The sequence below is a fragment of the Polychytrium aggregatum genome, assembly GCF_025602895.1.
Source record: "Polychytrium aggregatum strain JEL109 chromosome Unknown BJ171scaffold_3, whole genome shotgun sequence".
NCBI lineage: Eukaryota > Fungi > Chytridiomycota > Chytridiomycetes > Polychytriales > Polychytrium > Polychytrium aggregatum.
The window spans coordinates 1,266,080-1,291,045 of record NW_026516205.1 but is presented as its reverse complement, the minus strand read 5'-3'; the positions used below and the strand labels follow the sequence as shown (position 1 = coordinate 1,291,045).

Genomic DNA, 24,966 nt, shown 5'->3' with positions numbered 1-24,966 from the left:
CTGCGCTTGCGCTTGCGCTTCTGTGCTGCTGCTGCTGCCACGGCGCAAATGAATTCATTAGCGTGCTGCGCATCCCGCCCGGCTTCTGCCTGCTGCCTTGTGGCCCAAGCTGGCGAGACGATTTCGGCTGCTCTCGATCCATCACCATGAACGTCGCCCCGAAAGCAGGTATCGCTTCGCACATAGCACAGCACCACGCAACGCACCATGGCAACCCTCGATACACCATGGCGCGAAACTGTGATGTGTCCGGCCGACTCGCAGGCATATGAGCCATATCCATCTGTGCTGCCCACATGCTCATCTTGTCGTTATCAACCCAGTCGTCGTGACCCTTGATATTGGAGTCGCCGATCCCATTCCGGTGCCGTGTCCCTCGCCAGCATTCCGAGTTTCGCGATGTGACGCTTCGGCAAAGGGATTCCTCCTCGATAACACTCGAGGTGAGTCGAGACGGTTCGTCCCTGCTGGCGCTTGGTGATTCCTCCACCCATGTCGTCCACAATCCTAGTCTCGGCTTTTGATTGTATTCGAACGTCCACTCCTCTGTCCTGCAGGAGTCTACACCGCCGCAAGGTCCGTCAACACCTTTTCCATCATGGACTTGCCAGCTCACATCCAGAGGCTCACTTTGGCTGTCCAGAACACAACATTCGACTATGAAGCATCAGAATCAAGCCAGAACTCTCCCGACTCGACGCTCGTTCTGGGGCAACGCACATCGATAGTGCATGAAGCGGCCTCCGAGAGCCAGCAACGGATCTGCCATGCCCTTGCCGAGCCTGCCCTTTCCAAACCGAGAGTCCGGACTATTCCGGTGCTCGAGCTGCTTCGAGATCCCGCCCGGAGTGCCGAGATCATTTTGCCAGTCTGGAAGGAGTCGATGCTGCAATACTACCGCATGCTCACAGAGCACGGTCAAACTGCCCTTGGAGACTGCAAGGTCACCATCCTCATCACCTGCGACCAGGTTCGTGGGCCCTTGTCTCAGTCGAGCTCTGGATGATGCCAAGATCCTTGGCTCCACGTTGCCCGAGAACATCGGCCTGGGCATATATCGGGGCGATGCGCACTCGCCCCCCTACTTCTCATGTCCTGTCTCTCACAACTCTCGCCAATGTCTCCAACCACAGCATGGTACGGTTCGGATTACTGCTCACTGTGACAGACTCGTTCAGCCTCAGACCCGCGACTGTCAAGTCTGTGTCCTTGGGCTGCCTCGGCGTTCGCCATCGGTCAAGGACTCGAAATGGGTCATGTAGGTCGTCTCTCCCCTGACTCTCGAGCGACTTTGATTCGTACAAGCAATTCGACTCTGCGCACAGATTTGGCATCGATCGGGTGTGTGGCATCGATTCGTGCTTGGCTAGGCTGTCTCTCACTGCGACGCCGCAACATTATGTCTCCAGCGACCGAGGCCATCTGGAGAAAGCCATCCAGTCGGGAAATACCGAGGCCTTACTGGTCGATCCGCACGGCCAGATCTACGAGGGCCTGATATCCAACTTTTGCGTCATCAAGCGCGACCCATCGGGCCAAGCCGTACTGCAGACGGCACCGCTCTCCCATGTGCTTTCGGGGACCGTCCTGGGCATGGTCATCCATGTGTGTTCGATGCTGGGAGTTCCAGTTCTCTTTGAGTTTCCCAAGCTAAGCGAGCGAGCGTCGTGGCTAGCGGCATTCCTTACGAGTATGTATCCACAGGATCTTGGCATCCTGGCCACAAACCCATGTCGCTGCATAGCTCGATTTACCTCGACAGCAATGTGGCCGACCGCACTCAACCGACTGACCCATGTACTCGTCCAGGCACAACCCGTGGAGCCTTCAAGATATCCAGGATTGCTGACCCAGCGAGCAAGTAAGTACCCTTGCTCCCCGCTGGTCCCCCGGTCTCGATTCAGCTGTCAGATGTCCGACTAACGCTTCTTGGTGGCATTTTTCCGCCCCCGCTCTTCCAGCCAAGTGTTTGATCTGCCCAGCGAATGCAGTATCCTGCATCGGATCCAGCAGGAACTGGAGCTCGAAGCCGTTCGGCGGGCACACCTGGTGCTCCAAGCTGCCGAGTTAGCAGCTGAGCAGTAGTCCGACGACGAATACACTTTTAATGGTCATCGCTCTTTCACAACTGGCTCTCGCTGTGGTTCTGGATTGACCGATCCAGGTCCTCCCGCTGGCCCGCCATGCTCGACTGATGTGCTCTGGCAGCTGGCACTGCCTGTTTATCCGCGAATGGATGCGCCAGGGTGCTGCTCCTGGTCGGGATCGGTCTTGCGCTGTGTTTTGCCGATGGGCGGCCCAAGCCCTGCCTGATCCGCTTTCGAGCGGCCATCTTCATGGACTTGCTATGAGCCCGCCTCTCTGCCCACATCTGACCCTTCATTGCTTCCTCGGATCCTCCCGTTGTCGGCTCGTCCTACTCGGCGCTCGACACAGACCCATGTCCACCTTCATCGCAGGTTTGCCAGGCTGCTTGGATCCGTTTGCTCCGAGCCCACTTCGAGGCCCTGCACCCGCTGCGACCCCATCCTTTGTCGATGGTCGCTTTGATTTCGTGAGGCAAAGCTAAACATTCGCCCATGGATCTGTCCCTCGGCTCTGCATCGATCCAGCCGAGTCCAGGCTGGTTCTTGACGACAGTGTCGTCGCTCGTCCCTTCGAGCCAGCCGCCGTATCCAGCAAACCCTCGATTGTCAATGCAAAGGACTTTTTGCTGCAGAGCCCGAGGGGTAAGCCGCTGGGCCAGAGGAGCGCCGAGCCCTTTATCCATCTATTCCTTCCGTCCGTCTTCGTCAGTCTCTTGGCCTTGGCCAACTTGAACCAAACGGCCCGTCCCGACTCACTCGGTTGCTTTCATGCCGCTGCCGCAGGCGTTTACACAACCGCTCGATCGGTCAACTCATATGCCATCATGGATCTTTCTGCCCACTTGGCCCGTCTGGCGACGTCGCTGCAGGGAATGCAGCTCCCGTTTGAGTCCGCGGATGCAGCCCCGGCAGAGGCGACACCTCCCGTATCCAAGACGCTCGGGCTGATGCGAAACCCTGAGCATAACTCGACTTGGATCGCTCCCGTCATCCGGCAGTCCATGGCTCACTACTACCGACTGGTCCGTGACTCTGGAGAATCAAACTTGGGCGAAGCCAAGATCACTGCCCTAATCACCTATAGCCCGGTCAGTTTCTCCCAGTTTGCCTGTCCAAGGCAGCATGGGCTTTGGGTCCTTTAGTTCAGCACAACACACTCGTCCCACTCATCCTATTGTTCACCGCCACAACCTGCTTCATAGGCCGGCAAGATCGAGATCAGGTCGCATTGCGAGAAGCTTCCCCAGCTCTCGCTATCGAGCTGTCGAGTTGCCGTTTACGGCATGCCGAGGAAAACGGCATCGGTAAAGGACTCTCAGTGGGTACTGTAAGTGCATGCGACTGCAATTGTACATGCTGAAGCAGGGGGCGGACCGGTGCTAGCCCGCAGTAATCTCACTCATCCGCACGACCTTTCCAGCGACCGTGCCCATCTCGAGAGCAGCAAAGCCCCTGGCGTTCACGAAGTGCTCCTGATCGATTCACAAAATAACATCTACGAGGGCCTCTCGTCCAACTTTGCCGTGCTCAAGAAGGACTCGTCTGGCACAATTGTTCTCCAGACCGCTCCCCTGACAACGGTTCTTCCTGGCACTGTGCTCAAGATGATCACAGGTGTCTGTGCATCTCTCGGCATCCCGGTGGTCTACGAGTTTCCCAACGTCCGGGATCGCCACGAGTGGTTGAGTGCATTCATATCGAGTAAGTGCCCAGTCGAATCGATCGAGACTTTGCATGTCCACAGCCGACACGCCAGACTCCGGCCTGCTGATGGCTTGCAGTACTAATTGGCCTTGGCCACAGGTACTTCGCGAGGAGCACTTTGTGTCTCATCCATCGACTTTCCGGACGAAAGGTGAGAACGAGAGCACGCAGTTGCGCTATTTTCCTGCGAATGAGAGATTCGGTTGCATTGCAAGTGTTCTAACCCTCTGCCGGGACGCTAGTGAGCCCTTCGAGGTTCCAACAAGCAAAGCTCTGGAGCAGATCCAGGATGGGCTTGCCAAAGAGACGCTCGCGAGAGCACAAATCGTTCTTGATCCCTCGGATATTTGATCAAGCACGTGGCAAGAGATTGACATTTGTGGTGCTATTTCGAATGGTCTGCTCGAGAGGCAGCACGACATCCAGCAAGCATTAACATGCTGTGACAATAAACACCAAGGACAGCTCGACGAAAGACCAACTCAGGGAAATCGAGCACACGGGAATACGAGTCGATCGGGGTGTTGCTTAGGTGAGGCTGCAGATACCGGAATCTGTGGAAGGCGTCTGTGGGGTGGTAGCTGGGCTTGTTGGGGAGCTGGGATGGATGGGGAGAGCTCTTCAAGAGAGGTCATTGTGCTAGGGGGGCATATCCCGATGGCGCTTGAGACTAAAAGGCCATCGGCGAGAAGATAAGCCTCAGTAGCTGGACTCGATGGGATCTGAATATGGAGCACTGAATATATTCGATCGAGCAAACTGTCTCGATCTGCTTTGGAAGACTGCGGGAAAGCTATCAACAGGCTCAAGTGCGAGATGTCAGTGGCTTTGGGACCCTGACAACTGCTGGATCAACATGGGAATGGAAAGTGCTGAAACAGGAAATGATCAACGATGCAGCACGAGCTGTGAGTCTCCACCTTCATCTTCGGATCCGACCGGGGATTTTGGACCCTTCCTCCAAATCGCCATATGAACGAATATCTTTTCAGAGAATGTATACCAGTCCTGATCGTCAGACTTTGGATGCTCATCGACGAATGCGTCAACTTCATCCTCGCTCAGGTCGGGTACGTTGATGATTTCGTGTTCGATCGGAAGTTTGAAGGGCACAATGTCGCCTTTCCAGTCGTGCTCATCATGGGATTCGCAGCCAGGTTTGGTCATGAACTGATTGCAGTTCTGGCAAGACCCTTGACACCCTTCCTGATTCGTTTGCTTTTCGCAATCGTTGCAGATCTCTTGACATCCCTGGGACTTTTCATCCCGACCACAGCAAGGAAAGTGCATTTTCGTGCACACACTCTCTTGTTGTTTGGAGCCGCAGCAGGACCAAGGCCCTTTGCACATGTTGAGCATAGTCGACTTCCAATTGCCTCGATGAGTGTTGGAGACGCATTGGGGATGAGTACGATGGGTTTTCTCACCATGGACGAGTTCCCCCGACTCATGGTGGTATCGGCAGGGACCGTCGATCAAGAGAGGATCGGCTCTGAGTCCGCACCGCTTGCAGAGGTCGACCGTGGTTCTTGGGACGAGGCGGGGCTCGGATGCCTGCAAGCGCTTCAAACACCAGTCTTTGACTCGGGCAAAGTCTTTCTTCTTGCATCGAGCCCAGTTGTCGGGACCCAGTCCCATGATTCGCAACTTTCCCGTGGTCACCACAGTCATTGCTGCTTTGATGAAATCGCCCATGCCGCCAATCATATTCTTGCCCGAGATGGCAAAGAAACACATGGATTCAAACCCGGAGAAGCGAGTCATCATGATTTCTGATATCGCAACAAACTCCTTGCTCAGTCGAGCGCCGAGGACATCTTCCTGGCTCAGAAACATGACGATCCCAACGACTTCGTTATTGACGACTTCTTGGAGGATCCATCGATGGATGACTTCATCTGTGATTGCTTCTTTGCTGTTGATCCTCACATCCGAAAACCCGGGCATGTCGACCACCCGATGCTGGACACCATTGTGCTTGAACACAATGGGTTGGGGGTTTGCGGTGACACTGGTGACGCCGCTGCCAGTTTGGAGCTGAGAACCAGCGAGATAGTTGGCAAAAGTTGTCTTGCCCAGGCCCGTCTTGCCGACAAGGATGATTGTTCTCATTCTGCTGCGTTGGATGTCATATCGATCCAGATCAGTGTCATCACAGCAATCGTGCTGGCGAGTATCACAAATGCCCAGTTACCGGTGCCAGGCGGATCACCAAGATCGAGGCTCAACCATCATCCGCGAAACAAGCAAAGACTCAATCCAGAGTCGCCAGGACCAACCTCGAAGGCGATGATCTCTGCGTGTTTGGCGTCGGAGTGGAGATGGTGTGAACGGCGATTGGACTGGCCGGGGTCAGTTTATATCGTCACCAGGAGGGACCGGATCATGGCATGGCTCTCCGCCGATGCTGTGATGAGCAAATTTGTGCCCACTGATACCCTGGTGCCCTGGTGTCCTGGTGTCCTGATCCCTGACACTCTGACACTCTGATGCTTCAGCACCTTGTATCACGACATTCGATCGCGCTGATACCCTGATACCCTGGGTTCGCGACGGGATCGAGTCCTGTCTGGTCATATGAGCTCGAGTGGACTTGAAGCGGCGCAAGAGTGCGCCAGAGGTTTCCCCATCAGGAGTTATCCTTCAATCAGCTAACGATGTCGGTGTCCCCAAAAGGCCGGAGTGGAACATCGAGTGGTATCCACTGTGATCCACCCGCCTCATCCCCCCCCCAAAGCCGGCAAACTGCTGCTCCGCTCTCCTGGATGGATCGTCCCTGGCAATCACCTGGCCTGGATCGCTTGATTGTATCCCGAGGCATGCACTTTCGAGGACATTCGCTTCCAATCAGCAACCGATATCACATCGATATCACACTGTATTGGGGGTATCGACTGCCAAGCTCAGTATCGCTCGGAATGGGGTGTTGATGGCCAGCTTGCTTGCCTTCCCGGTCTGCTTGCATATGTAACGCCAGATCGCCGCAAACTTGGTCGATCAAGGCCATCTGCCGAGCTTCTTGAGTTCGTTGATGGCCAGCTCGTCGCCCTGGTCCGCCGACTTGCGATACCAAAGGATGGCGGTGACGATATCCTTGGCAACACCTTGGCCATATTGGTAGCGGTCGCCGAGCCAACATTGTCCGTACCGATTGCCTCGTTCGGCCGACTTGCGATACCACTCGACTGCCTGGGGTTTGTCCTCGGCGACCCCCGTTCCGTAGTAGCAGCACCAGCCAACTCCCAGATACCCATACGAGTTGCCTTGGTTGGCCGACTTGGTGAACCATTCGAATGCACTTGGATAGTTTTCAGGCACTCCCCATCCCCGCCAGCAGCACCAACCCAGCCAATTCTGGCTATGACTGTGTCCTTCGCGAGCGAGCGACTCGAAGATCCCCGCTGCTTTGGTCTGGTCTTGGATGGTTCCGAATCCATGGATCAGACACATGGCCGCAAGATGCTTGCACAGCCAGTCTCGGTCCGATCCCAGCCGGCACAAATCAAAGAACATCTGGGCTGCGGGCGAGTCCGAGGAGGTGAGCGACCAAGCAACCAGGCACTCGCCCTCTCCAAGGAGGAACTCATCTGACTTGTTCTCGCGGATGATCTTGACACCCTTCTGTTCGTCGCGCATGGTTCCTCGGCCGAGATAGTGCATCCATCCAAGCATGTGCGTGGCAATCGACTTGATGATCGAGTCGGTGGACTTGTTGCTGACTTCCTGCCAATGCCAGAGTGCACTGCGGTCGTTCTGGGGCACTCCCTCGCCCAGGAGAGCGAGCCAGGCCAGCTGGAACGATGCTTCGAGGTTGCCGCCGTCGGATGCAGCCTTGAAGAGCTGGACGGCGAGCTTCCAGTGTTCGTGGCGGGCGGGAAGACCATGTGAAACGAGCTTGGCGACTTCGAGGCATGCATCGGGATCGCCTTGCTTGGCGCGGGAGACGAGAGAGGCAGGGAGGTGGACGACATCGTCGATGCCATCGAACTGGAGCTCAGCGGGGCGGTTGGGCTGGGATGGAGCAGCGGGTCGGTTGTATGGCTGGAGGACAGCAAGGATGTCGGGAAACGAGGGACGATCGGCAGGATCGTGGGCCCAGCAGCGCTCGATGAGGGCCCAGATGTCATCGGGGATGTCGCCGAGACGCTTGGGACGCTTGTGCTGGAGCAGCTGCGACAGGATCTGGAAGGGTTTCATTGCCTGGCCGCTTGCCGTGGTCCAGACGGGGTTGGCATCGTTGAGGACTTCGTATATCGTGATGGCGAAGGCATAGACGTCGGTCTTCATGGTCGTGCCGCTGGGGCTATCGTCGTCGAGCATCTCGGGAGCCATATAGCCGTCTGTTCCGCCGTTCGGGCCACTGGATTTGTTCAGGTTTAACGAGGCAGAGGTGTGTTTGGTGCGGGAGAGGCCAAAGTCGGTGACGACGGCGTTGAATGAGGCATCCAGGAGGATATTCAGGGCCTTGAGATCACCATGGATGATGCGGCGGCCGTGGAGATATGCCATCCCCGAGGCCACCTGGTAGAGCAGACGGAGCTTCTCGTCAAGGGAGACAGGATCGTCGGGATCAGAGACGTGGCCACAAAGTGTGCCATTCGGCATGAACGGCGATACCATGAAGGGAGGAATCGGGTTACCATCCTCGTCCTGGTCGCAAGCACCGAGCAGAGGGAGAATGTGTGGGTGATTGAGCTTCTGCCAGATATCGATTTCGTTGTTGTAGTCAGCGAGCACCCGGCTGTTGCAGGTGCCGAGGAGCTGCTTGATGGCGACCTTGGAGCCAAAGTATGTGCCAGTGAAGACCTCGCCAAAGCCACCGCGGCCGATGGGGTTGGCAGAGCGGTCGGTGATGTCGCTGGGCGAGATGTACCAGGATCGGCGATCGGGAGCGGAACGGGTGACGGGTCTACTGGACATACTGTGGGTGACGGGAGGGAAGTGGGTGATGGCAAAGGATCTGGGATGGTGAGAGCCAGAGCAGTGGGCGACACCTGGGCGAGGAGTGATATATATATGTACTTGCAATGGGGCGGTGCTGGTATGATACCGTCGGTATATGGTGCACATGAGCAAACGGGATACCGGTCCACATCACCAGTGCGTTGAATCGACAATGAGGCGCTGTATCGTTTGGGAAGAACACGCCGTGATCGGATCTTATCATACTCTGCCACAAACGAGCTGGCCAAGTCGTTTCCTGGAGTGTTGGACTGACCCCAGGGACAGATGGATTGGTTGCTTCGGGCGACGTGGGACTGTGCTCTCGGTGTGGCCATGGTCTGGAATGGATTCTTCACTGCCGCGGGTTTCGTTCCCAGTCAGGATCGCCATGTTCTGTGGGTTGCGAATAGACACATGGCCAATATGAGAGTGTTGTGGGTGAGATGCATCTGCCTTGGACGGTGAGAATGCGGGCTCGATTCCATGATCGATTCCATGTTCGATGTCTGTGGCAGTGCATGTGGCAGTGCTTATACACCAACGAATCCAGCCAGCAAACCATCGGATCGAGCCAGGCTTGTGTGTGTGTGTGTTGTCGATGGCCAGTGTTTGGCTTGCCAGTGTTGGCTTGCTTCGCCACAACTCGTCTCTCACACTCTCGTCCATCTCCATCACCATCTGCCTCCAATCCCGCTGCCTTCTGCCCCTGTCAACATGGCCAGCATGAATGAGTCTGCTCCAGCCACAGCATCATCTCCTACCCACCAAAGCCAAGCTGAAGCCAGAACAGATTCGTCGATGCCCGATATCACCCAGCACTCACTCGAACACAACCCAGATATCTTCACCATTATTTGTTGCAACGACAGCTTCCAGCTTGCCCTCAATCATAACCATCAAGACCCTGCTGCGAGTGTGCAAGCGAGCCCGTCCTCTCCTGAGCTCCAAGCTGCCTCGCTTTCACAATTGGTGTCAGAATGCAGGACTCTGTCATCCCGATGGACGGTTGTGGATCAGCCTCACACCGAGCGACAAGATCGCCATCTCGCTCCATTGCGATGAACAAGCCACAGCCGACCGATCCTGGCTCGTCGAACAAGCAGAGCAAGGAAACGCCTTTGCATCGTACTTCCTGGCACGGACTCTCCAGATTGATCTCAATAGCGATCGCATTGACAAGTCCGAGCGGCAAGCCATCCACCAACAAATCTTCCGCCTCTTCGAATCAGCGGCCAACACAAACCACACAATGGCACAGTTCCACCTGGCCCAGTGTTATCGCAACGGAATTGGAGTCGACCGAGACCGCACCAAGACCATCGAATTGTACCGCAGTCTTGCAGATGGTGGCATTCCTGAGGCCCAAATTGCCCTTGGAGATTGCTACGAGAGTGGCGAAGGTGCCGAACAAGACTACGACTCCGCCATCAGGTGGTACTCCAATGCTGCGGATCAGGGCAGTGAAGACGGTCGTCTCCACATCGTGTTCCTGCAAGCATGGTTCTCGTTCATCGGCCGGGGTGTCGAGCAAAGTGACATCGATGCCTTCAACCAATGGCAGGAAGTCAGCACCCAATCCACCGACCCGATCATCAAACCCATTGCCACACACATGGTCGGATGGATGCACTATCTGGGCCGAGGAACCGTGCGCGACCAACAGAAGGGTGTCAAGATCATCTGCGAGAACAAGTCAGATGAGTTCAGACTGGGAGAGGGCGAGTGCCTGGTTGCTTGGTGGACCAACCTATCGTACGACTCACGAGCAGTCTACAGATTCTTCAAGTTGTGCCAGCTGGGATCGGATCGTGACTGGCTGTGCAAGCATCTGATGGCTCTCTGTATGCTCCATGGATTCGGAACCGCGATGAACCGGAAGAAGGCGGCGGGCATTTTTGAACAGCTCGCCATCGACGGTCACAGCGACAGCCAGCTCTGGATTGGAGAGTGCTACAGTTGCGGCGGAGGAGTAATATGGAACCCAGAGAAGACATTCGAATGGTTCCGCAAGTCGGCCGATCAAGGCAACTCGTATGGGCAGTGGAGGGTCGGTTATTGCTTCTACTACGGAACGGGGGTCGCCGAGGACAAACCCCAGGCAGTCGAGTGGTATCGCAAGTCGGCCGAACGAGGCAATCGGTACGGACAATGTTGGCTCGGCGACTGCTACAAGAATGGCGAAGGAGTCCCCCAGGACATCGACACCGCCATTTTCTGGTACCGCAAGTCTGCCGACCAAGGAAACAAAGATGCCATCAACAGCCTCAACGGTCTCGGCAGATGGCCTTGATCCCCGAATTGGACTCGAGTGCCACATCCCAAACAGCCATGCCATCCTCGGCGAACCTGTTGCCAGAGCAGCCACGCAAACCACAATACTACCACCATCCCTGACACCAGAATGTCAAACGATACTCTTGCAGAGTGATTCCAATGAAGCGACTTTGGCCGAGTGATGTGGTTTTGGAATTCAATCCATTCAATACAACAATGCTGCTCCATATCCATCGCTGATGTTGATCGATCGAGAGAAGTATTGGATGATCCGATAGCGACAACTCGACATCCGAATCGATCCTCGTTATGTAAGCATAGAGACGATCCAATACAAAACAAGACCCGAATTGAGCATTGATTGATGTTTGTCTCTCAGCACCCGTGCGCACTGACCATGACCGTTCGCCACACTCGATTTTCGCACTCTTGCCCAAGGGCAGAACCAGCCATCGCCGCCTCTTTCTCGCTCAGATGGCGCCTCGCAAGCGAAAGACACCAGCCAGCCACGGCGATTCAAGCGACTCGAACGCAGAGTATCTTGATATCGAGAAACCATGGAACTGTCAAGAAGTCGAGTGAATGCACCGCACTCCCACATCGACACAGGGAATCGACCGAGTGTATTCAAGACCATGCACCCCCAAGCCAACGAAACCAATGAGATTGCCAACCAGGAAGGAAACAATCACACGGCTTGCTCACCAAGGCCTGTCTCGTTTCTTTCTCGATTGACTGCATCGCTCGTATCGCCCATCCCGACTGAGCCACTTCTGGAGTGCACTGGAGATAGTATTCAAGATGTTGATCATCGCCATGACCAACTGGGGTGGTGGAGGAATGAATGGTCGAACTCATGGGTGGTATGGGCAAATACGACCCAAACTAATTCTATACGAGCAACACATCGTGACGACCACGACGCTGAGGCGAAGTGCATCTCGAAATCATCACTCACAAGCCCACACAGTCGATCGCTGGGCAATGTTGCGGCCATCAGAGTGTATTCAAGCTCATATGAGGATTATGAATTGGCCGAAGCTGCTGTGCGCACTGGCTCAGAGCACACGGAGCTGGAAGGGAATATCATGCTGCGGCGGCAGGATGGCATAGTCAGGACGGGTGTCGAATTCGGGCACGGGCTGCAGCAGCTCAAAGTCGGCATGGAGCAGCGACTGGATGACAAAGTGCTGGATCTCGCGGCGGGCAAAGACTCGGCCAGGGCACATGGACGGGCCGCCACCAAAGGGAGTGAGGTTGTTGCGCACGGGACGGCCGTCTTTGACAAACTTGGTGTCGGAGGAGGCTAGGAAGCGACTGGGATCGAAATTCTTGGGGTTGGGATAGACCTCGGCGTCTCTGTGGGTTGCATAGGGCACACAGGCAATGGTGTCGCCCTTGCGGATGCGGAACTGCTGCTGGGTCGACTTGATGGTCAGGATCTGGTCTTTGGCAGCGATGCGGTTGAAGAGGCCGATCGCAGTGAGCCGCAGGGACTCGGAGATGCATGCCATGAGAATGGGGTAGTCCGACTGCGACTCCTCGGTGGCTTTGGCGTCGTCTGCGCTGGCCGAGGGCTCTTTGGAATTGGAGCCGTTCTGGGACTGCTTCAGCTGGACGGCGGCAATCTCGGCCTTGACGGCGGCGTGCCACTCGGGGTTGCTGACGATCAGCGCCAGAGTCCACGAAGCAGCGAGCAGGGTATTCGAAGCAGCGGCCCACAGCAGCGAAAACTGCAGTTGGTCATGCTGGATGGTTGAGAGCGAGCGGGAAAAGGTCTCGTGGCGAGCTTTGGCAATCTGGCTGATGTTGGTGTTGTCTTCCGAGTCATAGGCCTTCCTGAGGTCGCTGGCGAGTTGGTGCTGCAGTCGACGCAGATGCTGGACAAAGATCTCGGGCCCGCCAAACATCAGAGCAGCAAAGTTGCGGTCAAACTCTGCAAATCCGTCGTAAAGGATGGTGGGGTCGACGGCTTCACCAAAGATGGCCCGGGTGGTGGCATGGAAGAAGATTTTGCGGCAGAACTCAAAGAAGCCGGGCAGCTGCGTCCACTGCGCATCCGGACCTGTTGCTCGAGGCAGGTCCTGGAGAACGGCCTGCAGCTTGGCCTTGAGCTGGTCAGTGAAGGACACCATCATCTGGTCGAGTGCAGCGCCGTGGAGCAACTTTTTGTACTGGATGTGGACATCGTCGTGGATGTGGATCAGGGCGTGCGGCGGGGTCAGGAAGGCCTTGTCGTCGATTTCTTCGACAACGTCGCGGAAGCGCAAGTCGGTGGTGTTCTTGGTGATGGTCGGATGGGTGAATGGGTCCAGCACAAAGGTCATTCGGCGACCGGCAACAAAGAGCGTGAAGCACTCGCCGTGGGTCTTGCGGAGGGTCTGGAGCAGCTCGGGTCCGAGGGTGCTGAAGGTCAAGGCGGCGCCCATGAATGGCATCCAGCCAGAGATCAGAGGGGGTTCGTCGTGGAAGCGAAGGTACTGGCGATAGAAGAGGCGGCCACCAAAATAGGCAGCAGCGACCAGCGAGGAGGTGCCAGCGATCGACAGCAGAGATTGCTGCGAGAGCGCCGAGGAGAGTTGCTTCCAGTCGAGCAGCGATGAGGTGTCGACAAGCATGTTGGAGGTTGGACCGGGTTGAGTTGGCGGGGAGTGCGGCGACACTCGCAAATATATCCAAAGGCCTGTCTCGGTGGCGAGGCAACGGACCAGGATATCGACGGCAAATTGCTGGGTGGCTGAGCTTTGGGAAGCAAGGGGACGGCGGCAAAACGGCAAAACGGAGGGCAGATCGATCATGGCGCGGCGGGCATTGGCGATGGATCGGGTTGGCTGGCTGGTCGGGTTGTTCATTCCGATCGCATCGCCATCTGCCTCGCTGCACACCACCACCACCACCACCACCGGCCCATCCATCCGCTCTCGACATGGCCCAACTCTCACTCGAACACAGCCCAGACATCTTCGCCGTCGTGTGCTGCAACGACAGCTTCCAGCTTGCCCTCGACCTGAACACCATCAAGACCCTCCTCCGAGTTTGCAAACGAGTCCGCCCTCTGCTGAGCTTCAAGCTCGCTCGTTTCCACACCTGGTGTCAGAAGGCCGAGCTCTGTCGCTCTGGCGAATCGCTGCAGATCGGCCTGACCCCCAGCGAGACGATTGCGCTCTCGCTACACTGCGAGAACCAAGACACTGGCAGCCAGTCCTGGCTCGTTGCTCTGGCGGACCAAGGAAACGCATCTGCCTCCTATCTCCTTGCCAGGGTCCTGCAAATCGAGCTTCACGAGGTGCGGGCGGTGGACTACCGTGCGTTTTCGTCCATAAAACCGCAATTTATCCACCGGCTCAAGTCGGCAGCCGATTCTGGCCATCCAATGGCACAGTTCTACCAGGCTGGCTGTTTCCTCAGCGGCTCTGGATTCGACCGAGACCACGCAAAGGCCGTCGAGCTGTACCGCAGTCTTGCGGATCGCAGAATCCCTCGGGCCCAAGTCGCTCTCGGACGATGTTATGAGAATGGCGAAGGTGTCGATCAAGACTTTGACTCAGCCATCGAGTGGTATTCCAAGGCAGCAAACCAAGGCAGCGAAGACGGTCGACTCCACATTGTGTTCCTGCAAGCATGGTTCTCGTTCATCGGCCGTGGTGTCGAGCCGAGCGACATCGATGCCTTCAACCGCTGGCAGGAAGTCAGCATCCAGTCCACCGATCCGATCATCAAACCCATCGCCACTCACATGGTCGGATGGATGCACTATCTGGGCCGGGGCACCCAGCGATCTCAGGAAGAGGGAGCCAAGCTCATCCGAGAGAGCAAGTCAAAGGACTTCCCTCTGGAAGAAGACAACTCTCTGGCTGGATTCAATCATGGCAGCTCCCACTCACCCGCATCTCGCAAGTTCCACCAGCTGTGTGAGCTGGGATCGGAGCGAGACTGGCTCTGCAAGCACTTGATGGCTGTGTGTCTGATGAACGGACTCGGAACTGCGGAGGATGCAAAGAAGGCGGCGGGTATGTTTGAGCAGCTCGCCATCGACGGTCACAGCGACAGCCAAGTATGGATTGGAAGGTGCTGCTTCTACGGCAGAGGAATATCCGAGGACAAGCAATTGGCACTTGAGTGGTTCAGCGAGTCGGCACGCCAAGGCAACTCGTATGGGCAGTGGAAGGTTGGTGTGTGCTATTCCAACGGATACGGAACCGCTGAGGATGTTGCCAAGGCAGCAGAGTGGTATCGCCGGTCGGCCGAGCAAGGAAATCGATACGGACAGGGCTGTCTCGGCGTGAGCTATCTTGATGGCCGCGGGATCGCAAAGGACATCGACACTGCTGTCTTCTGGCTCCGCAAGGCCGCCGACCAAGGCCATGGAGATGCCACCAATAGACTCAAGACCCTCAACATGTAAACATGTTGTCGAATTTCCTACAAAGGGCCAACTCTTTTCATCCACAAAAATACCATGAGCCTGCCGGCAATCGGAGCAGACAAGCAAACTCCAATACCATCATACTTCCCAGACACCAGAATGCCAAACAATGGTCTTGCAGAGTGGTTCCGATGAGTGCGATGCCGCCTCCGTGTCGGTCGGTTCGTCTCGACTCGTGGCATGTGATTCGCTCCAGGGGGTTTTGGCTAACAGGTTGCAGCTTGGTTTCCTGGATAGCGACAAAGTCTATGCTTAGGTCTTGCATGACTTCTTCGATGAGGTACTGTTTCTTGATTAGGCCATCGATGTTGAAGGATGCTACTGTGAGCGTGGCCAGTTCGCTCACTCCTTCTGCTGCGTCGGAACCATTCATTGGGAACCGACGATGGCTCCTCTGAGGACGGGGTCCCCTGCCACTCCTTCGTGCTCTGGTTGGGAGTCCGGCACAGACTCCTCCAGTTTACTGGGGTCTGCTTGGCGGCTGGCCCCCGATACTCGCTCCGCTGCAGCATCCAGGTCAATGAGCTGTGTCGGATGGGGGATACAGGTCGGTGTTCCTGGGGTTCGACATTGATCAGCTCCATATCAGCTTGCCGCCCAACCAGAGTCTGTCACATGGTGTGTTCCTCGTTTCCGGCGAGCAAGCATCGCTTCACAGACCACAAGAGACGCCAAGTGGCCGTCGACAAGATGTGCAAGGCCGTCCTGAAGCACGCCCCGATACGGACTGATGTGGTCATCGCCTTTGGCAATGCATCATGGCGACAGGGCAAGGGCTATGCATCCAGCCCTCGGAGGCAGCGGTTTGCTCGGTACTTTGAGCAATTCGAGCACCACCGACGCCGTCCCAATCACCATCATGGAAGCGTCAAGGTAGTCTCGACGAACGAGTTCAACACCTCGCAAGTGTGCTCCAAGTGCCTGGAGCCAGTTCGGTTGGAAGGACTCGATGCGCCCAGTGTTGCGAATTCCCAATCACAGGCCCAATCACGAGGGAGCCAGCCATTGCCGCCATTTCACCGCTCCGCTCACGAACCCCTCTCGCCAGCCCATTCTGACGACCATCGCTCCTTTCCGACCGCTTTCCTCGGCTTGCTGGCATCGACACCCACCCAGCCAAACCAAACGAGATCGTCGCAATGGGAGGAGCAAACTCAAGCAATATCCCGAGTGTTTCGCAATCTGGAAGTGATATACCAATGAAGAAAGATCATCCGGTGGTTTATCGTACGATGCCGGTTGCCGCTTACCACGCTCCTTCTCAACAAGCAATACCGGTCCTGAGAAGCGATGCTCCAAGCACCACCGGCAACGCCACGGGAAATAAGACGAGTCCTCCCGAAGCAACTCCTCAGCCATCGGCGCCAGCGACGAAGCGAACCAAACTATCCGACACCCCGGTTGCGGCAGTCCAGCTTCTACCACCGCCACCACCCATACCAAGAGTTCCTCCTCCGCCGCTAGCAGAGACAGACCGCTGTCGCCCTGGTTTAAATGCGGATATGGCGATCGGCGGTGGCAGTCGATCCAACGACACATCCCACACCGCACCGTTGATCCATCAGCAGATAACGCCACCTTCACCCACGCCCACACCAAATCGTAAGCCTGCTCGGATGGGTCCCCGACCCGTTGATCTTCCCACAACCTCGCCTGCTCCCTCTGCCAATCCTCCCGCCATCTCCCACATCGAGGGGCCACCTTCCCCCAGTCCAGCTCGCAACCTGCGCAAACGTAAGGAACCCGAAAATGACGCCGCAAAATTGGCCGAACTCTGCAGCGACGCCGCAAAGCAAGGCGATGCCAGCGCTCAATACGAACTCGCCAACCGCTTCGCCCGCGGCGACGGCTTTCGAAAGTCTCTCTCTAATGCCATCGCGTGGTTCACGAAAGCCGCCACCCAAGGTTATCTCCAAGCACAGCTCAAGTTGGCCCAATGCTACCGAGACGGTGAAGGAGTCGACAAAGACGTCTCAAAAGCCGTCGAGTGGTACGTCAAAGCTGCCGATCAAGGCAGCAAAGACGCCCAATACGAAGCAGGCCTCTACTACAGCCAGCGCCCAGGAATACCCCACGATCAACTCAAGGCCATCGCCCTGTTTTTCAAAGCCGCCGAACAGGGCCACGCAGGAGCACAGCACGAAATCGGCCACTATTATTACAAGTATGAGTGGACCACCGACCAGCACTTCGCCTCGGCTGTGAAGTGGTTCACCAAGGCCGCTGACCAGGGCGACTCCAAAGCTCAGCATCGTCTCGGCCTTTGCTTTGCTTCTGGAGAGGGTGTCACCCAGAGCCAAACAAAAGCGGCGAATTGGGCATCGATGGCTGCAGAAAATGGCCACGTCCAAGCCCAAATTGCACTCGCACGCTACTACCACTCCGGAAAGGGGGTCTCAGTCAATGAGATTGAGGCGTCCAAGTGGTTCCGCGATGCCGCTAACCAGAATGACTCTGAGGCCCAATACGAGCTCGGTCAGCGGTACGCCCGCGGTCTCGGTGTCGATCAAGACCCTTTTCAAGCGGCCGAATGGTTCGCCAAGTCAGCCAAACAAGACCACCCCGAGGCCCAGCGGGAACTTGCGCGTTGCTATTGGGACGGCATCGGTGTCAACCAGAACAACACGACAGCCTTTGAATGGATCAGCAAGGCGGCAAAGCAAGGAAATGCCACAGCACAGTATGACCTCGGCTGTGTCTATGGTACCGGTAAGGGTGTCGAACCAGACGACAACAAGGCGATCGAATGGTACACGAAAGCGGCCGAGCAGAGTCACATTGAGGCCCAGCACACCCTCGGAAACTACCACTGTCGTGGCGAAGGAAATATCCAAGACTATGTCAAGGCAATTAGCTGGTACAGCAAAGCGGCGGAGCAGGGCCATCTCGCTTCGCAGCTCAGGTTGGCTTGGTGCTTCCGCAATGGCGAAGGGGTGGCGAAAAACGACTCGATAGCGGCCGAGTGGTTCTCCAAAGCCGCCAACCAAGGAGACGCTGATGCTCAATACAGCATCGCCGTGTGCTTCAGCAAAGGTCAGGGAGTCGGTCAAGATCGCATCAAAGCAACCGAATTCTACGCGATGGCCGCTAACCAGGGGCATCTTGATGCACAGTGCCGCCTCGGGCATTGCTACTACATTGGCGAGGGCGTCGCCAACGACGACTCCAAGGCCTTTGAGTGGTTCACCAAAGCCGCAGCAAAAGGTCACCCAGAGGCCCAGTGCCGACTCGGGAATTGCTACTACACTGGTCGCGGCGTCGCCCACAGCTTCGATAGTGCGTTCGAATGGTTCAGCAAGTCGGCTGCTCAGGGATACGCCGACGCAGAGGTGCAGACGGGATACTGCTGCAAATACGGCCAAGGCGTCGCTCAAGACCACTCACTGGCATTCGAGTGGTTTACTAAGGCGTCTTTCAAGAACGATCCTGCCGGACAGACTCAGCTCGCACATTGCTACCACAATGGTCTGGGGACGAAACAAAACCACACCCAAGCGATCGACTACTACACTGCCGCGCACGAACAGGGAAATGCCGAGGCTAGCTTCCATCTTGGCAAGTGCTACTACGATGGTTGTGGAGTCACAAAGGACTGCGGGGCGGCCATCAAATACTACGATGCTGCCGTCAAACAATCCACGATTGACGCAAATCAAGGCGATCCAATGGCTCAATATCGTCTCGGCAGCTGCTACTACCTCGGCAAAGGCGTCATCGCGAACTTCGAAACAGCATTCGAGTGGTATCGGAAGGCCGCTGATCAAAATCATCCGGGGGCGGCATATGCACTGGGAGTGTGCTATCAGAAGGGGTGGGGCGTAAAAGTCGACATCGCCAAAGCATTCATGCTCTTTGCAAAGGCGACGGAGCTTGGTGATACCACTGCATTGGATATGATGCAAAAGTTCTCAAGCAACCTCACAGCATGCCAGTTCTAAAATAAGAACCATTATACCTTGGCTGGGGAGCGTTCACACCCTCCGCACTTGTCCCGACACACCATGCACCCTCCTCCGTCCGTGTTCGCTCTGCCCGGTGGTGTCCGATCCTGCTGCCACTAACGTACACTGTACTCAGGGGGAAATGGGACACCTGCCCACAACCCATATGTCAACGTAGTATGTGATGGCATGCGTCTAACTATGCCATAAGAAATAGAACAGATCACTTTGGCAGCCTCCGAGTGAAGACCACCGGTCGCAGTGCAACGATGCGGGAATCGAGGGTGCTGTGTTTGGCCATGGTTGCAATGAGTAGGTGTGTGTGTGTATTCAGGTCAGAAAAAACCATGTCATGGCTCAAAACAGGATGTCCCATTCATTTTGGCCGCTTACGTAAGCTCCAGCAACAGCACCGCCTCTCAAATCGTCGTCCTCCCTGCCTTTGTCGTTGAGCCTCCATCCCGCTCCCCACGACATCCCACCAGCCAGCTGTACGTTCGCTCATGCCCAAGGCTGCATCGATTGACTCATGCATGGAGTCATCGAGTCGTGCGGATCGATCCCAGAAGGCTGCGTGCTCACTCGCTGGCTGTGATTTTCATTGTCAGATCATGCCCAAATCCCGCCGCGCCGTGATTCAGCCAGAGCCCATCGCCAAGGGCTATTCGTTGATGCGAGGGCGTCGCCTCGACACCTATTCGAGCTGCTTCAATAGTGACATCGAATATCGACCAGAATGCTTCCCACCTCCAGTCCTTACCAATGTTTCGGAGATCTCGTTTGGAAGGTACACGCCACCAGGGACAAGCAGCCCAGTGGATGTTGTCATCAAGCGCCCCCTGTATCCCGGGTGCCAGGCCATCGCTGATCCCGAATGCGTTGTTGAGGATTGCCGCCAGCGTTTCGTCAACGGATACTACGTCTGGGTGAAACTCTCGAACCAGAAAACCCGAGACTCACCCTCGTATCACGAGAGAATCCTTCCGATGATGGCTCAGTTGATCCAGCGGAACTGCGACGACAGCGAGCTCAAAATCGTCACTCGACTGTATTATAATGGAAGCATGATCAACTATTTCGTTCGACACTGGAAAGGTATTGCAGCCACGAAAACCGAGCACGAGCAACTCCGGATGACCACCCGCATGATGCTGGATGTTGCCCTGGGCATCCGACACATGCATACCCGAGGGATCATCCACGCCAATATCAGCGCGGAACACGTCATCGTAACCGATGACCACCGCTGCCTCTTGACCGGGTTCGGAAGTTCCTTTGAAGAAAGGCGCAACGCTGCCAGAAAACGATATCCCCCTTCAACTCCCCCATTGTCATTTGACTTGGGGGAGTCCATCGCGCAGCAATGGGCAACAAAGGCAACCGACGTTTGGGACTTTGGAATGCTGTGCACCGTGATTTCAAATCATACTGGCGACCTTTATTTCGTCATTCCCGTCGTAGCATATGATACCCTTGCCAAGATATTCGATGGCTTCACCAACCCTAGCATCCCTCCTGACATGAAGCCGAAATTCAACTTCAATCCACGCATGCCAAAGCCTCTCGTGGACCTGCTTCGTGGATGTCTGGATTTCGAGGCAAGTAATCGTCCCAAGATCAAAGATGTCGTTGAACAACTTGAATCCATCCTCGAGAAAATCGAAAATGGCGAGCTAACATTGTTGGTAAGTGTGATTCCGATTGTCCCAAAGATATAACGGCAGATAATGCTGTCACTGTAAAACCAACTCTGCAGTTGTTTGGTGTTATTTCAACAGCCTATCGACGATGGCACTCCTACCGAGGGAGGTGTTGATTCCCTCAACCTCAACACTGTTGATCCCCAAGCTACAGAGCATCCCCCTCAACATAAAATGATGTCCCACAGTCCCCCCATCACGGACAAGGCGCCCAACAGATGCATCATGCCCCCTCGACAGGAGGATACTTCATGCATCATGAAGGGAAACTCGATGGCATCGGGATTTGACGAGCCTCCCGACCCGGACGAGCAGCCCATGGATATCGATACAGACAGTTCCGATGATACAATTGACTACGCCCTCGCGCCGTGCACCCAGGTAAGGGACTGTCGGACTCGCTGTTTTGCCAGGTACCGTTGCTCACACAAATGGCAATCACCCGCTCTGCCTCGCGACAGAAAACTCACTCGAGGGCCACCCACGCGGACAATGGATCAATGATTACCAAAGTACCTCGAACCACACAAGCAGCTCGTATTGAGCCGAATGTTGCGGAGACAAAGTCAGTCGATCCACCACCAGCCCATGCCTCGACTCGGAGCGGCATTCAGGTTGACTCAACCGCACCGGATGGCAATCGTCCCGAATATGTCGATACTCCAATCAACGTTGTTGGTGAGATCGGAGAAGGAACGTTGCCCGAGATCGGCAAAGAAGCAGTCAGCACCGACATTGATCGTGCAGACGACGCTGAGAAAGTACCGACTGCCCAGGTAATACACAACCCAAACTTGCTTTTTATAGTGCCATCAGACAGCTTGTAAGGTGGCAATGCATACCCGTTCACTGACGTCGTTGTTTGCCTTAAACTTAAACAGCAGATTGCTGTTGCGACTCTGACGCTCTCAGGGGAGCTCATACCTTCTTCTGATCCCGCTGCTGCATCTCGTGAGGAGGCTGAAACATCAGAGTATATACCAACTCCAAAAGAAGTGAAAGACCTCTACGACAACGATCCAGACACACTTCTTCGAAATGTCACGGCATTTTTGAATCGCCGTCCGAAACTGGACCATTCACTCTGGAGTCGCCTGACCAATAAAGTGCTGGGTCGGTATCAGGTAATTGAGAGAGATTGCAAAGTTAGTGGCACCACAGGTGCCAACACGACAGGTATGACTCCAAGTAGAAATCCACCCTGTCGTTTTGCGAGACAGAGTAACTCGCCGCTGCCTTGTAGTCATATACCTTGGCCATCGCAATGAAACTGCCGCTGGGGGATCCGGGGTGAAGAATGTGTAGTGCAAACGTACTTCTGTTGCCTGATACCTCAGAATGTGTGGATGACCCTCATCATCTGCGAATCTGACATAATCAACGCATATATCTGCGTGGATGCTGTTTGACTCATTTCGATCATTGTTATCGTATTGTTACCAGGCGACGTCAAGTGCTTTATTGCGCTTTTCTGGATGAAAATGATCGGCAATTCTTTCGAATGTAGTGAAAAATCCCCTTTCAATATGCTGAAGCGATGGTCCGGTTCAGTTTCATGCGTTCAACGGTCAGTATCGGATGCCGCACCTCACCACTCGATTAGTTGTCTTGGACTCCTGCCAACTGTTGTCGAAACGCCTGAAAATGAAGAACGACGCATCCCTTCCATTCTATGGAGTACAGGGTGCGAGTCATTGGGTCAAAGCGCTGGGCAATGTCTAGCGTGTCGAGTACTTACGCGATATTGCGATATATATTGATAAGATTCCTCGCACCCGACATTTTCACAGTTTAACGACTCAAAATACCCACCTGAAGATGCTGGTCATCGTGAGTCGCCTTATTTATCGATGGTGCATGTATGCACTTCCTTCAACTCCACCTTCATTATGGAATGAGGTTGAGGTTGAAGGAGCTGAAGTCAAAGCAAACATCAGCGCCGTGTCGCCCGACATCTTGAAGCTCCTCTTCGACTGGGCACGATTGGCATCCAGCTATCATTGGTTTGGAAAGTTCTTCGCTGCAATATGTTGCATGCAAGGGACCGGGACGGCAATGAACAACGAAATGGCGGTCGCTCTTCTCAATGACCTGTTTCAGAGCAACGAATCAAGCGACATGAGACGCACGGCCGCTGCCACCCAACTTGCTTTGTACCACTACAATACCGCAATCCAGACTCCAAACAAAGCTGGACATAGCGACATGTTTCGTACCGCGATACAGTTTCTGGAATTCTCGTCGAGCCGTGATGATATTCTGGCAACCTTTGTATTGGGAAAGTGCTATTACCTTGGCCAAGGCGTTCCTTTCGATCGTGACCGAGCCACAGCTCTGCTTTCTCGAGACAAAATGTTGCAGTACCCACCCGCGAAAGCATTACTGGACTCTTTTGGAGAAGTCAAGTCGTACAGATATGTCTACAATCACCGGACGCAACTAAGCTACTTCGAATTATGCCAGCAACCTTATGCCGACCCCAGTTCACACTTATACCACGGAGGATTCCATGATGCCCCACCACCTTATTACCATGGCGGCTTGTAGTCACGGGCTTGACTGTGCAGTCCATGCGGTCAAACACAACTAGTTCAGGGCAAGACAGACCGCCCCTTTCTCTGGCTTCACCGACCCAAGCCCCATGATCATCTGTTGGCTGCTGTGGGCAGGCTGTGCGATTTTTTCCAGTCCTGGTTGGCAGCATCTTTGTGTTCGTTGATTCGGGAAGCATCGTCTTGAATACACCGGGCACAAGTGGCGGCGATCGACCGGCGTTGATATCGCGATGCGGGAGCGTGGTGCACAGATTTGATCATCTCGACAGCCTCACGAGTTCTCGATATCAAAACACTCGGGCGATCGATTCGCTCGACACTCACGCATTGTGAGCGAACTTGGTCATGACGGACGAGTGTGCATTCATGGCCAGAAAAGCCCTGGCTTAAAACAGAGTGTCCCGTTTCATTGTGGGTCGATGTAAGATATGTCGATAGGAGTGACGTCATGCGCGACAATGCATCACTTTTCATCCGCCCAAATCATTAGAGCTCTCCCATCGCTGCATCTATTCGCTTCCCATTCGGCCTCGTTTCGCAGGGAGCACTTGACCTCCACTCAATTCGCGGCTCTCCAAATACTGCCCCAACATAACCACTGACTGGGTCCGCCGGCTGCCCCAGGACAACTCGCATCCCAAATGCAGAATGTCAGAGTATCCCGACCAGGGCCAATTCTCCCTGAAACAACAACGAAAAGCACTCTTGACCTTGCTTAACCATCATACTCGCAGCCCTCATCCTCCTCTATATCGCCGTCCCACTGATCCTGTCGGTGGTTCTGCACTTGCACCTGACCCAACGCTCAACCATCAGTTTTGGGCTCCGAGCCAGAGTCCGAGTCCGCTGCCCTATCCCTATGGATACTCGCTCATCGACATCGGCGCTCCCACCCGCCGCCGCTCGATTCTGGACATCAGGAGGCAGTTTGAGCAAGAGCTCCGCCAGCGGTTCCAGACCCTCCAAGCAATCCAGAAGCTCGTCAACGACCAGTGGGCCCAGGCTCAGGCCCTCGCAGCGGGCGGGTCTCCGGCTCGATCGTGGCGGCATTTCCTGCCGCAAGTCGGACGGCCAGCCGTTCGAAGTGCCAGCACGCAGACAAGAGCTCGATGGCCCTCAAGCCGAGGACCAAGCCGGTCCTTCAGCAGGAAGCACCAGAGCCACAGAGGTCGAGACTCTCGCCACAGCCGGGATCGAGAGCGCTATCATAGTCGCGATCGGCAACGCAGTCACAGTCGCAGTCGTAGTCGTGGTCAGAGCCGGAACAGAGCCCGTGATCGACGCTCAAGCGGACCCAGACGTGGAAGGCGGCTCATCGACGAACCATATTCTGAC

General features: G+C 55.5%; 9 protein-coding genes across 9 annotated transcripts; 5 read left to right on the top strand and 4 right to left on the bottom strand.

The window, feature by feature from the left end:
• Nucleotides 1-75: 75 nt before the first annotated feature.
• BJ171DRAFT_488589 (aminotransferase) lies at nt 76-2,128 on the top strand. Its single transcript, XM_053109391.1, has 7 exons — nt 76-168; nt 324-443; nt 558-970; nt 1,134-1,258; nt 1,410-1,690; nt 1,810-1,861; nt 1,962-2,128. The coding sequence occupies exons 1-7, from the start codon at nt 147-149 to the stop codon at nt 2,083-2,085; spliced, it is 1,137 nt and encodes a 378-aa protein (XP_052971203.1). The 5' UTR covers nt 76-146; the 3' UTR covers nt 2,086-2,128.
• Nucleotides 2,129-2,268: 140 nt separating this feature from the next.
• Nucleotides 2,269-4,054, top strand: BJ171DRAFT_488587 (aminotransferase). The gene is made up of 6 exons (XM_053109390.1): nt 2,269-2,459; nt 2,613-2,729; nt 2,871-3,175; nt 3,290-3,414; nt 3,508-3,788; nt 3,891-4,054. Exons 1-6 carry the CDS (start codon nt 2,348-2,350, stop codon nt 3,944-3,946), a joined length of 996 nt encoding a protein of 331 aa, XP_052971202.1. The 5' UTR covers nt 2,269-2,347; the 3' UTR covers nt 3,947-4,054.
• Nucleotides 4,055-5,218: 1,164 nt separating this feature from the next.
• On the bottom strand, nt 5,219-6,246 carry BJ171DRAFT_595533 (uncharacterized protein; the record flags this gene model as incomplete). The annotated part of the gene is made up of 2 exons (XM_053114611.1): nt 5,986-6,246; nt 5,219-5,907 (listed from the first exon to the last, which is right to left on the bottom strand). A coding segment is annotated over exon 2 (684 nt), but the record flags the coding sequence as incomplete, so codon positions are not given.
• A 393-nt stretch (nt 6,247-6,639) lies between these two features.
• BJ171DRAFT_488581 (uncharacterized protein) lies at nt 6,640-7,523 on the bottom strand. Its single transcript, XM_053109389.1, has one exon. The coding sequence runs from the start codon at nt 7,461-7,463 to the stop codon at nt 6,789-6,791; it is 675 nt and encodes a 224-aa protein (XP_052971200.1). The 5' UTR covers nt 7,464-7,523; the 3' UTR covers nt 6,640-6,788.
• A 309-nt stretch (nt 7,524-7,832) lies between these two features.
• Nucleotides 7,833-8,711, bottom strand: BJ171DRAFT_419298 (kinase-like domain-containing protein; the record flags this gene model as incomplete). The annotated part of the gene is made up of 1 exon (XM_053107383.1): nt 7,833-8,711. A coding segment is annotated over one exon (879 nt), but the record flags the coding sequence as incomplete, so codon positions are not given.
• A 738-nt stretch (nt 8,712-9,449) lies between these two features.
• Nucleotides 9,450-11,025, top strand: BJ171DRAFT_471423 (uncharacterized protein; the record flags this gene model as incomplete). The annotated part of the gene is made up of 2 exons (XM_053108608.1): nt 9,450-9,706; nt 9,753-11,025. The coding sequence occupies 2 exons, from the start codon at nt 9,450-9,452 to the stop codon at nt 11,023-11,025; spliced, it is 1,530 nt and encodes a 509-aa protein (XP_052971198.1).
• A 974-nt stretch (nt 11,026-11,999) lies between these two features.
• BJ171DRAFT_488576 (cytochrome P450) lies at nt 12,000-13,681 on the bottom strand. Its single transcript, XM_053109388.1, has one exon. The coding sequence runs from the start codon at nt 13,625-13,627 to the stop codon at nt 12,068-12,070; it is 1,560 nt and encodes a 519-aa protein (XP_052971197.1). The 5' UTR covers nt 13,628-13,681; the 3' UTR covers nt 12,000-12,067.
• A 2,735-nt stretch (nt 13,682-16,416) lies between these two features.
• BJ171DRAFT_488570 (uncharacterized protein) lies at nt 16,417-19,609 on the top strand. Its single transcript, XM_053109387.1, has one exon. It carries the CDS (start codon nt 16,575-16,577, stop codon nt 19,371-19,373), a length of 2,799 nt encoding a protein of 932 aa, XP_052971196.1. The 5' UTR covers nt 16,417-16,574; the 3' UTR covers nt 19,374-19,609.
• A 235-nt stretch (nt 19,610-19,844) lies between these two features.
• On the top strand, nt 19,845-23,844 carry BJ171DRAFT_488566 (uncharacterized protein). The gene is made up of 7 exons (XM_053109386.1): nt 19,845-19,867; nt 19,985-21,061; nt 21,155-21,457; nt 21,538-21,852; nt 21,958-22,252; nt 22,520-22,643; nt 22,867-23,844. Exons 2-7 carry the CDS (start codon nt 19,988-19,990, stop codon nt 23,621-23,623), a joined length of 2,868 nt encoding a protein of 955 aa, XP_052971195.1. The 5' UTR covers nt 19,845-19,867; nt 19,985-19,987; the 3' UTR covers nt 23,624-23,844.
• The last annotated feature ends 1,122 nt before the right edge of the window (nt 23,845-24,966 follow it).

Excerpts from the sequence above, each read along its gene's own strand:
- BJ171DRAFT_488566 (XM_053109386.1), top strand. The coding sequence starts at position 19,988 with ATGCCCAAATCCCGCCGCGCCGTGATTCAGCCAGAGCCCATCGCCAAG. Across the intron at positions 21,062-21,154 it reads ATGGCGAGCTAACATTGTTG|CCTATCGACGATGGCACTCC; the intron begins GTAAGTGTGATT and ends TTATTTCAACAG. Across the intron at positions 21,853-21,957 it reads AGAAAGTACCGACTGCCCAG|CAGATTGCTGTTGCGACTCT; the intron begins GTAATACACAAC and ends AAACTTAAACAG.
- BJ171DRAFT_488581 (XM_053109389.1), bottom strand. The coding sequence starts at position 7,463 with ATGCTTGGATGGATGCACTATCTCGGCCGAGGAACCATGCGCGACGAA.
- BJ171DRAFT_488587 (XM_053109390.1), top strand. The coding sequence starts at position 2,348 with ATGAGCCCGCCTCTCTGCCCACATCTGACCCTTCATTGCTTCCTCGGA. Across the intron at positions 2,460-2,612 it reads CATGTCCACCTTCATCGCAG|CCGAGTCCAGGCTGGTTCTT; the intron begins GTTTGCCAGGCT and ends GCATCGATCCAG. Across the intron at positions 3,789-3,890 it reads GTTGAGTGCATTCATATCGA|GTACTTCGCGAGGAGCACTT; the intron begins GTAAGTGCCCAG and ends CCTTGGCCACAG.
- BJ171DRAFT_488589 (XM_053109391.1), top strand. The coding sequence starts at position 147 with ATGAACGTCGCCCCGAAAGCAG. Across the intron at positions 444-557 it reads CCTCCTCGATAACACTCGAG|GAGTCTACACCGCCGCAAGG; the intron begins GTGAGTCGAGAC and ends TCTGTCCTGCAG. Across the intron at positions 971-1,133 it reads TCCTCATCACCTGCGACCAG|CATGGTACGGTTCGGATTAC; the intron begins GTTCGTGGGCCC and ends CTCCAACCACAG.
- BJ171DRAFT_488576 (XM_053109388.1), bottom strand. The coding sequence starts at position 13,627 with ATGCTTGTCGACACCTCATCGCTGCTCGACTGGAAGCAACTCTCCTCG.
- BJ171DRAFT_488570 (XM_053109387.1), top strand. The coding sequence starts at position 16,575 with ATGGGAGGAGCAAACTCAAGCAATATCCCGAGTGTTTCGCAATCTGGA.